The following is a 12,347-nucleotide window of genomic DNA, read 5'->3' as shown; positions in this document are numbered from 1 at the left end:
AATGTAGGATCAAGGAAGGACTTTTTTCCATGATGGAAGACCTCCCAGGATTTCTACTTCCATTTCCCTTCATCTTTCCTCTTGCTGTAGACAAATGTACAGCCTTTTCCACCTCTCTCCTCAAGCCCATAAAATATTTTTGCAAAGCTGTTCCCCAGAGTTCTGAGCTGTAGAAGAAAGGAAAGGAAAGTAGGTAAATAGTCTGCTTGCAATGTGGGAGACCTGGGTTCGATCCCTGGGTTGGGAAGATCCCCTGGAGAAGGAAAAGGCTACCCACTCCAGTATTCTGGCCTGGAGAATTCCATGGACTTGCAAAGAGTCAGACACAAGTGAGCTGTAGAAGAAGAAAGCCACAAAAAGTCCTTTGTTCCTACTTTTGGTTCTGTCACATTGCCTGGGGCAACGAGCTTGCTGCCTTAGTCAAGGGCTGAAACTTCAGAGCAGAAAGAACAAAGGTGGATATCTCAAAATATCATCCTCCCCATTTGATCTGGGTCCTTTATCCACTTGGATGCCCTTCCTTAAACATAGGGCTCTCCGTCTGTTGCTGCTCTGTCAGGGCAGATATTTTTCTCTGTTCTAGAGAATCAACTATTTCTTTTCAAGTGCTCTGACCAAAGCAACATTCCTCAACTTCAGGCACTCTCAGATCACCTTCATGATTTTTCCTATTTCCCCATACTGAATAGTTTTTATCTCTGGCTTTAACGTACTTTCCTCCTTAAAAACAATTTATGGCAGTAAAATTCACACAAGTCACTAATATGTACAATTCAGTGGCTTTTAGAATGTACATTTTAGAATGTGCCACATTTACAATGTTGTACAACCATTACACCTCAAAAATATTTTTCTTTAACTCAAAAGGAAAGCCTGCTCCTGTTAAGCAGCCACTTCCTCCTTCCCACTCCCCTTGCCCCACCAGCTATGCATTTGCCTCTTCTGGATATTTTATATAAACAAAATCATACAACATGTGGTCCTGTGTATCTCCCTCTTCCACTTAGTTTCTCCATCAGTGCCTTATATTGTTTTCCCCCTCTTTGGGCATTGTTTTGACTCCCTTCTCATTTCCTTTTCTGCATATTTTTTATTTTCTAAGTTATTCTCAAAGAAAATCTTATGTCACCACTACAACTATTCAAAATATTTTAACCCATGTTGATATAAAATATTAATGCTGGCTTAAAATTAATATTAAAAAAAACTAAGTTCATGGCTTCCGGCCCCATTACTTTATGGCAAATAGAGAGGGAAAAGGTGGAAGTAGTAACCGATTTCCTTTTCTTGGGCTCTAAAATCACTGCAGATGGTGACTGCAGCCATGAAATCAGAAGACATTTGCTTCTTGATAGGAAAGCTATGACAAACCTAGACAGTGTGTGGAAAAGCACAGACATTGCTGACAAAAGTCCATATGATCAAGGCTATGGTCTTCCCAGTGTTCAACCCCACGTAGGGTTGAATCGGAAAGAAGGCAGAGCGCTAAAGAATTGATGCCTTGGAACTGTGGTGCTGGAGAAGACTCCCGAGGGTCCCTTGGACAGCATGGAGATAAAACCAGTCAATCTTAAGGGAAATCAACCCTGAATAGTGGCTGGAAGGACTGATACTGAAGCTGAAGCTCCAGTATTTTGGTCATCTGATGTCAACAGCCCACTCATTGGAAAAGCCCTTGATGCTGGGAAGGATTGAGGGCAGAAGGAAAAGAGGGCGTCAGAAGATGAGAGGGCTGGATGGCATCACTGATGCAATGGACATGAACTTGGGCAAACTTCAGGAGACGGTGAGGGACAGAGAGGCCTGCTGTGCTACAGCCCATGCAGTCACAAAGGGTTGGACACAACTGGGCGACTGAACAACTATATAAATACAGAATTATTAAAGTACAAAAGAGTACTAATCAAAAGAAATATTTTTAAGCTTAATGTCTACTGACATGTTGTGTTGTTTTGGCTCCATTTTGTACAGAGTAATGGTTTAGTAACCCCTAGTCTTTCTCCTGAAAGCAAGTTAGGGTAAGGCAGGACACCCACTTCTCTCAAAAGATTTCACGTGGCTCTAGGGAAATGTTTTGGAATCTTCCTGGACTTACTGGATGCTGACATCGCCTGTCTGTATCCCGGGGAAAGGCTGCAGATACCAAAGACCAGTGTCACCACCTCCTTGTGCAGCCACATCACTCACAACACACTCACGAAAGGGACCTGATATGATACCCTGGGCACGGAGAGGGGGCCCCCATATTCGGAGAGAGAACACCCATCTGGAACAGATCTAGAAGCAGTTCAAAAATCAGACACCTATAGGAGGAAACGAGTGAAGCTGACCAGGTGACGACAGCCACAAGTCAGGCGATTGCTGTTGGGCAAAACCAAGGTCCGTGATGGCTAAATTTCCTGGGTTTTCGGGAGAACACAGAAAATCTGGATTTTAATGCAAAATCTCCAGATTTGTACGTGTTGGCAACTCACGCAAAACTGTAAAAAAGTGGATTGAGCAAATCCTATCTGTGCACTAGACTGGCTCCAGAGAGCGCTTATTTGTACCTCCGACCAGTCCTTTTAGAAAGAAGCCGGTAAAGTGTCTGACCAAAAGCCGTACAGCCAGGACGGGGAGGCAGAGCCCAAAGTTTCGAGAAGGCTTCTGTCTCAAAACAGTTTCCAGGTCGTAAAATACAGTCTTATCCTGAACTCAGGCTGAAACCCCTCCAGGGAGCGCCTCAAGGAGGGAAGGGCCAAGTGCAAGGTCCTTGACCCGCCAGCCCAACTGCACCCTCCGTGCCTGAGCCCGGGTTTCCCCCGCCTCCCGGACTTTGTCCTCCGTCCCTTAGGCCAAGAAAGCCTTCGCTGTCACTGCGCTTCACCGCCTGCCATCCTCGCCCCCTAGACACTGCCTGTTGCCAGCATGGCTCCCATTGCGCTTTCCCAGCGGGCTGCAAACATCTTCCTACACAGCCCTATCGCATTCTCCCGAGACCGGCTGTGGGTGAGTTCCCGGTCCACCACAGGCCGGAAGTGATCCTCCCTGAACGCACGCAGCGTGCGCAATGCTCGCCAGGTCCCGAGCGACGCGCCTGAGGTGACGACCGAGGTGCGCATGCGCCGCACGGGTTTTATTGCGTCACCGCGACTCCAGAGCCCGCGGCTCGAGCATGGGCAGGCTGCCCGCGCCTTCGCGCTTGCGCATCTTCCTCGGCCAGGAACACGCCGCGGCAGCCGGGCTTGCCTCGTGGTCGAGCTTCTTCTCTAGCAGGTGCATTCGGGCTGTGGTCTCCGTCAGCATGTCCATAAGCAGTTCCTGCTGCAGCTTCAGGTAGTTGTTCTCCTCCAGCAGCACTTGGCTCTTGACTCGTTGCACCTGTGCCTTCCAGCCCGCGATGGTCTGCGAGGGCAGCTGCGGCCGCGACCACACTGGCTGGCCTTCGGCGATCCACCGTCCGCCGCGGAACACGAAGGCCTCGTCGCTGAGGCGCGTGCGGGGCGAGCCGTAGCTGAGGCCCAGCTCCGCCTGGCGCGTCTGGTGGTCCAACAGGTAGAAGGTGGACATGGAGGAGATGCGGCGCAGCGGCGGGCGTCGCGGTGAGAAGCGCCGCGAGCAGTGGTCGGTCCAGAACTGCCGCAGCTGCTCCCACAGGCGGCTGGTGTAGCCCCAGCCCAGGCATCCAAAGGCCTCCAGGGCGAGGGCCTGGCGGGCCTTGTCAGGCGCACGGACGCCCGGAGCGTAGCCACGAGGACCCGGGTGACTCGGGCTGCGCCCTTGCTTCTCAAGCCCCGATGTCCAGAATGATAAAGGCGAGCCAGGGGCACTGCTGGGGAGCAAGAGTATGGGTGAGCAGCCTGCTCAGCAGAGTTGTTCTACCCCCTATTCCCTAAAACCACGAGGCCTGGTGGACAAGGCTCAGGCCTGCGACGGTGCTCAGGGCTAGCAAACTGCTGGCCACTGAGGAGTCCATCCCTGCCCACTCGCCTAGCAGCAGTCTTCCTGGAAACATCTCCAAAGACCACTTTCGGGTCTTGGGGCTAGATAGGCTGATTAAGCACCCCTGTTCTCTTGAGTGCTGAGTGGCTGCTGGAAGGGGTTAATAGGCCCTTAGGAAAGGAGGGAATGATAGCAGAGACAAGTAAAGATGCACAGGAATTTTGACAGGTACGTTGTGGGTGGATAAGGGAGAGCCTCTAGGCAGAATGAAGGGCTGCCAGTGTTGTGCATGTGAGGAAGAGCTTGGGGTAGAAAGCTGGAAAGGGAGACCAGGGTCCTCTGTGAGGGTGCTGTACAGGCAGTCTCCAAAGTTTAGACTTCCTTCTGTGGGTGAGAGGGCGCTACTGAAGGACTACAAAGGCAGTGCTAGATCTACATTCTGAAAAGTATCTGGTGGACGTCTAACATACCCAACAGCGTTGCTGCCCTTATCATTCACTTATTTTACAACTTTGAACTGACATCTGCTTTGTGCCAGGCTGTGGTTTGGTTAGAGGGTCCCAAGCATAGCCTATGCCTGCCCTCAAGATATTCCTGGTCCATCTGGGAAGCCTGATGTGTGTGTTTAGATCACAGTCCCTTGTAGTCAGTTCGGTGAAGGCATGTGCCATGGGCTAGGACCCATATATGCTTAGGACCTGAGCCAACAGTGGTTGTGCAGACTGGGCATGACTTTTATCCCAAGCAGACTACATGCTCAAGGAAACTAAAGTCCAGGTAACAGACATGTCCCATACTCCCTTTCCTCACTCCTATAAGTGCTGATTCTGTTATGCGAGAAAGAGGACTATGTTTTCTTTTAAATTCCTCTTTGCTCCATGGAGAGTGAAAAGAACCCTGGGGCAGGGTTCCCTCTGTTAAGAGGTCTCCATTGATTCAACACACGCTTATTTTTCACACAAACCTGGGCAGTACTGTCCACTTGATGTGGTTCAGGGACATGTCTCTGGAAGACCACGTAGGGCCTTAGGATAGAGCCAGGCCCACCCTTGAGGTTGCATCTTTCCAGAGGACCCTTCCCCCATAATCCTCACATGTCGTGCCTCACCTGGAGGATGTGTTGAAGATGCCAAGCTGCTGTCCGAGGCCTGGCCCCATCTCTGAACCACTCAGTTGCTTTTTACCAGCTATGACTCACAATGCCTCTAGGCCAGATCAGCTAAGCTATAAAACAGACCCCAGTGCACGCCCCTGTATTCATTCAGCACACTTACTGAGGGCCTCCTGTGTTCCAGGCACTGTTCTTAGGGTGGGACAAAGATATTCCCTCATTCTTAGATGGGGAGAAGGTCATAAGCAGAACCTAAGAAGAGAATATGTTCCAGGGGGATGAACAAAATAGTCCCTCATGAAGCTAACCAAGGGTGTCAGTCAGATTTCCCAGAAGCAGAGCCTGAGATGAGAATTTTTTGAGGGATTTATTAGGGAAGTGACGAAAGCAGGACAGGGCAGGGAAAAAAGGTAAAGCTAAGCAAGAACGTGGCCTCAGGTGGAGACTAGCTCTATTCAGATCTCAGGGAACTGTACACAATTGTGCCACAGAGGTAGGGCTCCTTACTGCCAAGGAGCCAAACTTTTGTGCCCTTCTTCCCCCACCCACCTCTCATTTCAGTCAGTCATTCACAGGGGCAGCTGTGAGTTGTCAACCAACAGTTAAGGCACCTATAGGGTGCATGTACCTCCTGTGAAGGGATCTGTGGGATGTCAGCAGCATAAAAGAGGAAGGAAGCAAATAGATAATTGAAATAACTACATTAATAATTTCTGATTGTGATACATGCCATGAAGAAAAGAGAAATACAGGAAGTGCCTCTAGGACAAAATGAGGGATAGAAAGCAATTTAGAATTGGCACTCAGTGAAGGCACTTGATATTCATACCTAGACCTGAATGATGAGAAGGGGCTAGAGGTTCAAAGGAGCTGGGCTTATCTGAAGGACAAGTGCTGTGTTGAGCAGTGGAAGGAAATAAAGTCAGCCCTGTTCTCCAAACGTGCTCAGTCAATTGCCATCACCTCTACTTAACTTTGGGAGAAGGCAATGGCACCCCACTCCAGTACTCTTGCCTGGAAAACCCCATGGACGGAGGAGCCTGGTAGGCTGCCGTCTATGGGGTCGCACAGAGTCGGACATGACTGAAGCGACTTCACTTTCACTTTTCACTTCCATGCATTGGAGAAGGAAATGGCAACCCACTCCAGTGTTCTTGCCTGGAGAATCCCAGGGACGGGGGAGCCTGGTGGGCTGCCGTCTATGGGGTTGCACAGAGTCGGACATGACTGAAGTGACTTAGCAGCAGCAGCAGCAGCTACTTAACTTTCCTTACCCCAAGGGTCTCTTACAGGCGTGTCCAGTGTCCTGATGGCTCTAGAAGGAGTCACCCAAGCTCCAGGGGAGCTCACAGTGTAGCAGAACCAAGTGGTATTACCACCTCCCAGAAAACTTTTTTCTTGAACAGGTATGATTGACACAATAAACTACACATATTTATAATGTACTCTTTGATATGTTTGGATAATTTGAAGTAAGAAATCATCACCAAAATCAAGATAATGAAGATATCCGTTACTTTCAGAAGTCTCCTCTGCTCCCATGACTATATAGATTAGTTTGTATTTTCTAGAATTTTATATAAATAGAATTATTTAGTATGTACTTTATTTCTGCAGCATGATTATTTTAGGTTGAAATTCATTCATTCATTTTTTAGTGAGTAGGCAATGGCAACCCACTCCAGTACTCTTGCCAGGAAAATCCCATGGACGGAGGAGCCTGGTGGGCTGTAGTCCATGGGGTCGCTAAGAGTCGGACACGACTGAGCGACTTCACTTTCCCTTTTCGCTTTCAAGCATTGGAGAAGGAAATGGCAACCCACTCCAGTGTTCTTTCCTGGAGAATCCCAGGGACGGGGGAGCCTGGTGGGCTGCCGTCTATGGGGCTGCACAGAGTCGGACACGACTGAAGTGACTTAGCAGTAGCAGTAGCAATCCATTACTTGGAAATACCACAGTTTGTTTTTCCATCTACCTGTTGATGGAAGTTCGGGTTGTTCCCATCTGAGGGGCTATACAGCTGCTATAAATATCTGTATAATGTCTTTGTGTGGCCATATGCTTCAGTTTTTCTTCAGTAAATACCTAGGAATAGGATGGCTAGGTAATATGAGGTGTTTGTTTACATTTTTATGAAGTTACCAGTTTTCCCAAAATGGTTGTACCATATCTCCACCAGCAGTGAAAAAGTTTCTCTTCCTGTTCCTCCACATACTTGCCAACAGTTAGTATGGAAAATCCTTTTAATTTTAGTTATTCTAGTGGGTGTGTCTAAATTGTGATTCTGATTTCTTTTATCTATTGGCTGATAATGTTGAGTGTCTTTTCATGTGTTTATTTGTTACCCACCTTGCTGTTCATCAGTCACATGATGAACAATAAAGTTCAGTTCGGTCGCTCAGTCCTGTCCAACTCTGTGACCCCATGGACTACAGCACGCCAGGCTTCCCTGTCCATCACCAACTCCCTGAGCTTGCTCAAATTCATGTCCATCGGGTTGGTGATGCCATCCAACCATCTCATCTTCTGTCGTCCCCTTCTCCTCCCACCTTCAATCATTCCCAACATCAGGGTCTTTTCAAATGAGTCAGTTCTTCGCATCATGTGGCCAAAGTTTTGGAGCTTCAGCTTCAGCATCAGTCCTCCCAATGAATATTCAGGACTGATTTCCTTTATAATGGACTGGTTGGATCTCCTTGCTGTCCAAGGGACTCTCAAGAGTCTTCTCCAACACCACAGTTCAAAAGCATCAACTCTTTGGCACTCATCTTTCTTTACAGTCCAACTCTCACATCCATACATGACTACTGGAAAAACCAAAGCTTTGACTAGACGGACCTTTGTTGGCAAAGTAATGTCTCTGCTTTTTAATATGCTGTCTAGTTTAGTCATAACTTTTCTTCCAAGGAGCAAGCATCTTTTAATTTCATGGCTGCAGTCACCATCTGCAGTGGTTTTGGAGCCCAACAAAATAAAGCTTCTCACTGTTTCCTTTGTTTCTCCATCTATTGGCCATGAAGTGATGGGACCAGATGCCATGATCTTAGTTTTCTGAATGTTGAGTTTTAAGGCAACTTTTTCACTCTCCTCTTTCACTTTCATCAAGAGGCTCTTTAGTTCTTTGCTTTCTGCTATAAGGGTGGTGTCATCTGCATATCTGAGGTTATTGATATTTCTCCCTGCAATCTTGATTCCAGCTTGTGCTTCATCCAGTCCAGCATTTCTCATGATGTACTCTGCATATAAGTTAAATAAGCAGGGTAACAGTATACAGCCTTGAGATACTCCTTTTCCTATTTGGAACCAGTCTGTTGTTCCATGTCCCGTTCTAACTGTTGCTTCTTGACCTGCATACAGATTTCTCAAGAGGCAGGTCAGGTGGTCTGGTATTCCCATCTCTTGAAGAATTTTCCACAGTTTGTTGTGATCCACGCAAAGGCTTTGGCATAGTCAATAAAGCAGAAATAGATGTTTTTCTGGAACTCTCTTGCTTTTTTGACGATCCAGCGGATGTTGGCAATTTGATCTCTTGTTCCTCTGCCTTTTCTAAATCCGGCTTGAACATCTGGAAGTTCACAGTTCACGTACTATTGAAGCTGGCTTGGAGAATTTTGAGCATTACTCTGCTAGCATGTGAGATGAGTGCAATTGTGCAGTAGTTTGAACATTCTTTGGCATTGCCTCTCTTTGAGATTGGAATGAAAACTGACCTTTTCCAGTCCTGTGACCACTGTTGAGTTTTCCCAATTTGCTGGCATGTGGAGTGCAGCACTTTCACAGCAGCATCATTTAGGATTTGAAATAGCTTAACTGGAATTCCATTATCTTCACTAGCTTTGTTCATAGTGATGCTTTCTATGGACCACTTGATTTCGCATTCCGAACAATAAAGACATACCTGCAAATAGTGAGGGAAGGCTGCTGCTAAGTCACTTCAGTTGTGTCCGACTCTGTGCAGCCCCATAGACGGCAGCCCACCAGGCTCCCCCGTCCCTGGGATTCTCCAGGCAAGAACACTGGAGTGAGGTGCCATTTCCTTCTCCAGTGCATGAAAGTAAAAAGTGAAAGTGAAGTGGCTCAGTCATGTCCAACTCTTAGCGACCCCATGGACTGCAGCCTACCAGGCTCCTCCGTCCATGGAATTTTCCAGGCAAGAGTAGTGGAGTGGGGTGCCATTGCCTTCTCCAGAGGGAAGGCTAGTCTTTTATAAATGGTGCTGAGTCAACTTGTCATCCATATGAAAAAACACTATCAACAAAAATTAACTGAAAATGGAACACAAAATGTAAAGTTAGATGGTGAAATGTCTAGCTTCACAAAGCATTCTTAAATATTACACTAAAAGAATGACTCTCAAAAGTAAAAATTGATAAACTGGATTTTGTTCTTGTCTTTTGCCACTCTTTTTAAAACTGGATTGTTTCATTGAGTATAAGTTCTTTAATGCTAGAAAAAGTCTATCAGATATGTTTTGCAAATATTTTTTCTCAGTTTCTGACTTGCCTATTAAAGCAAAAGTTTTTAATTTGAATAAAGTCCAGTATATCAATTTTTACTTTTGAGAGTCATGCTTTTCATGTATTCATTTAAGAATGCTTTGCCATACTAGAAATTTCACTGTTTTTACATTTTGTGTCCCATTTTCAGTTAATTTTTGTTGATGGTGTTTTTCATATGGATGACAAGTTGACTCAGCACCATTTATAGAAGATTAGCCTTCCCTCACTATTTGCTGTTATGTCTTTTTTGTTCATCATGTGACTGTGTATGTATGACTGTTTCTGGGCTCCGTGTGCTCTTCTATTGATCTTTTTATTCTTGTACCAATACCATATTTTCTTAATTATCGTTTACAGTAAATCTTTATCTGGGAATATAAATCTTCAAACTTTTTTTTAAAGATTGCTTTGGTTTTCTAGGTCCTTGGAATTTTCATATAATTTTAATTCCATATAATTGCATTTCTGTCCTAATTTTAGAATTAGAATGTCAGTTTCCACAAATAAATCCTTATGCTCACTGTTCAGAGTTCTCTGTTATCATCAGGACAAGCTTGAATCAGCCCTCAGAGGGTTGTCTAATAGACATGGAATCAGAGCCCAGGAATATTTTAATCCAGCCAATCACACTTTCCCCTTCTCTTCCTCAGTCCCTCTTCTACTCCCCTCTAGTTGTGTCTATGTTATTAAAGCTAATTTTCATTTATACTCATGACATTTCAGGAAGATCCTGAGTGGTCATCAGAAATGGTATATAGCAACTTTCAATTTCCCTTATTCCCCTGGTCTGCAAAAAAGGAAAAGCTACAAAACCCAAAGAAGTCTTTTTTGATGATCTGAACAGAAGTTTAGAGAAGGAATAATCCCACCTTAACATGTTAACTCCTTTCACAAGCAGACCTTACATTTGAGGAAATTTAATGAAAAATATAATTTTTTTTTTTTTTTGGCCACACAGTGCTACATATAAGATCACAATTCTCCAACCTGGGATCAAACCCATCCTTCCCCCCAAAAGTGGAAGTGTGGAGCCCCAACCACTGAACTGCCAGGGAAGTCCTGAAAACTATAGAATTTAAGGATCCACAATCAATAAGAATGGTCCCTGGCTTCTTTGAGGGACTTGGTCTCCTTCAGACCAGACTTGGAGCATGTGAGGAAAGGAGTAAGGAAATCAGATCTTGACAGGCCTGAGTTTAAGGACATAAAGGTCATTCTGATAGCACAGAGAAAAGGAAGGAGGTCCTAAAAAAGAATTTTCTTTTCTTCACAGCTATAGTAGCTATAAATGTCAGTGGATCCCTTCTCTTAGCAACCAAGAATACTTCTAAAGCCATGAAAGCAAAATCTTGTTCACCCTCATGATCATTTCAACCCAATTTCTAAGATAATCTGTTAGTAATATTTACTCTTCCCTGAAACAATGAAGGGTTGTTTGTGCTAATAGTAGCTTTTAAAAACGTAAATATCTGCATTCATATTAAATCTGATAGAAACAGTAATTCAAGTAGTACAGAAAAAGGAAAACATAATTATACAAAATACACATGCTTTCATTTTCCAATCAGTTGCCTGAGGTGACCTCTAAAAATGATACAGTCTTCACTTGACCCAGAAAACCTCACAAAATCATGCAGATCAAGAGGTTCAGATCTTTGTGTTCACTTGAAGAACATTCGTCAAACTGCCCAGGCCATTAAGGGTGTGCATATCCAAAAAGCCACCAAGTATCTGAAGGAGGTCACTTTAAAGAAGCAATGTATACCATTCCATCATTACAGTGGTGGAGTTGGCAGGTGTGCACAGGCCAAACGGGCTGGATGCAGGGTCGGTGGCCCAAAAGGAGTGTGGAAGTTTTACTGTACATGCTCAAAAATGCAGAGAGTAATACTGAACTTGAGGGCTTAGATGTAGATTCTCTGGTTATTGAGCACATCCAGGTGAACAAAGCCCGCAGGACTTCCAGAGCTCATGGCCGAATCAACCCATACATGAGCTCTCCTTGCCACATGGAGGTGAGCCTTAACTGAAAAAAAACCATATTTTTTCTAAACCAGAAGAGGTTGCACAGAACAAAAAGATATCCCAGAAGAAACTGAAGATACAAAAACTTATGGCCCGGGAATAAATGCCACAAAAAATAAATGCAAATAAAAGTAAAAACCAAAATACACATGATTCACCTTGTACCTCCACTTTCTGCAAGGTGCCTTTTTAGAAAGAACAACATTAGCAGGAAAGAATGCCCATCCCCTATTTGGTTCACACTTCCCTTGGGCTTTTTCTTCTTTAGCTTCTCCTTCAGCCTTCCTCTTGGGCTTAGTGATTTCAGCAGGTCTGAGATGCAGTACAAGGGGGGACTGTGGTGGTGATCTAGGGGTTGCTATTATTTCCTTTCGCATACCTATGCTGCCGTAAAATTAGTTACCTCCACGTTCTTTGGAATCTGGAATACTCTGTGGAAAATGTTTAGATTTTCTGTTTTGAAAAAATAACTGAGTCATATGGCAGTTCTATTTCTAGTTTTTTAAGGAATCTCCACACTGTTATCCATAGTAGCTGTACTAGTTTGTATTCCCACCAACAGTGTAAGAGGGTTCCCTTTTCTCCACACCCTCTCCAGCATTTATTGCTTGTAGACTTTTGGATTGCAGCCATTCTGACTGGCATGAAATGGTACCTCATTGTGGTTTTGATTTGCATTTCTCTGATAATGAGTGATGTTGAGCATCTTTCCATGTGTTTGTTAGCCATCTGTGTGTATTCTTTGGAGAAATGTCTGTTTAGTTCTTTGGCCCATTTTTTGATTGGGTCAT

General features: G+C 45.1%; 1 protein-coding gene and 1 pseudogene across 1 annotated transcript; one reads left to right on the top strand and one right to left on the bottom strand.

The window, feature by feature from the left end:
* Positions 1-3,117: 3,117 nt before the first annotated feature.
* Positions 3,118-5,079, bottom strand: CBY3 (chibby family member 3). The gene is made up of 2 exons (XM_055590185.1): positions 5,030-5,079; positions 3,118-3,811 (listed from the first exon to the last, which is right to left on the bottom strand). The coding sequence occupies exons 1-2, from the start codon at positions 5,077-5,079 to the stop codon at positions 3,124-3,126; spliced, it is 738 nt and encodes a 245-aa protein (XP_055446160.1). The 3' UTR covers positions 3,118-3,123.
* Positions 5,080-10,349: 5,270 nt separating this feature from the next.
* LOC129622590 (60S ribosomal protein L17-like) lies at positions 10,350-11,659 on the top strand (annotated as a pseudogene).
* The last annotated feature ends 688 nt before the right edge of the window (positions 11,660-12,347 follow it).

The sequence above is a fragment of the Bubalus kerabau genome, chromosome 1 (genome assembly GCF_029407905.1).
Source record: "Bubalus kerabau isolate K-KA32 ecotype Philippines breed swamp buffalo chromosome 1, PCC_UOA_SB_1v2, whole genome shotgun sequence".
NCBI lineage: Eukaryota > Metazoa > Chordata > Mammalia > Artiodactyla > Bovidae > Bubalus > Bubalus kerabau.
The sequence above is the reverse complement of the archived record's forward strand: the minus strand, read 5'-3'. Positions and strand labels throughout refer to the sequence as shown.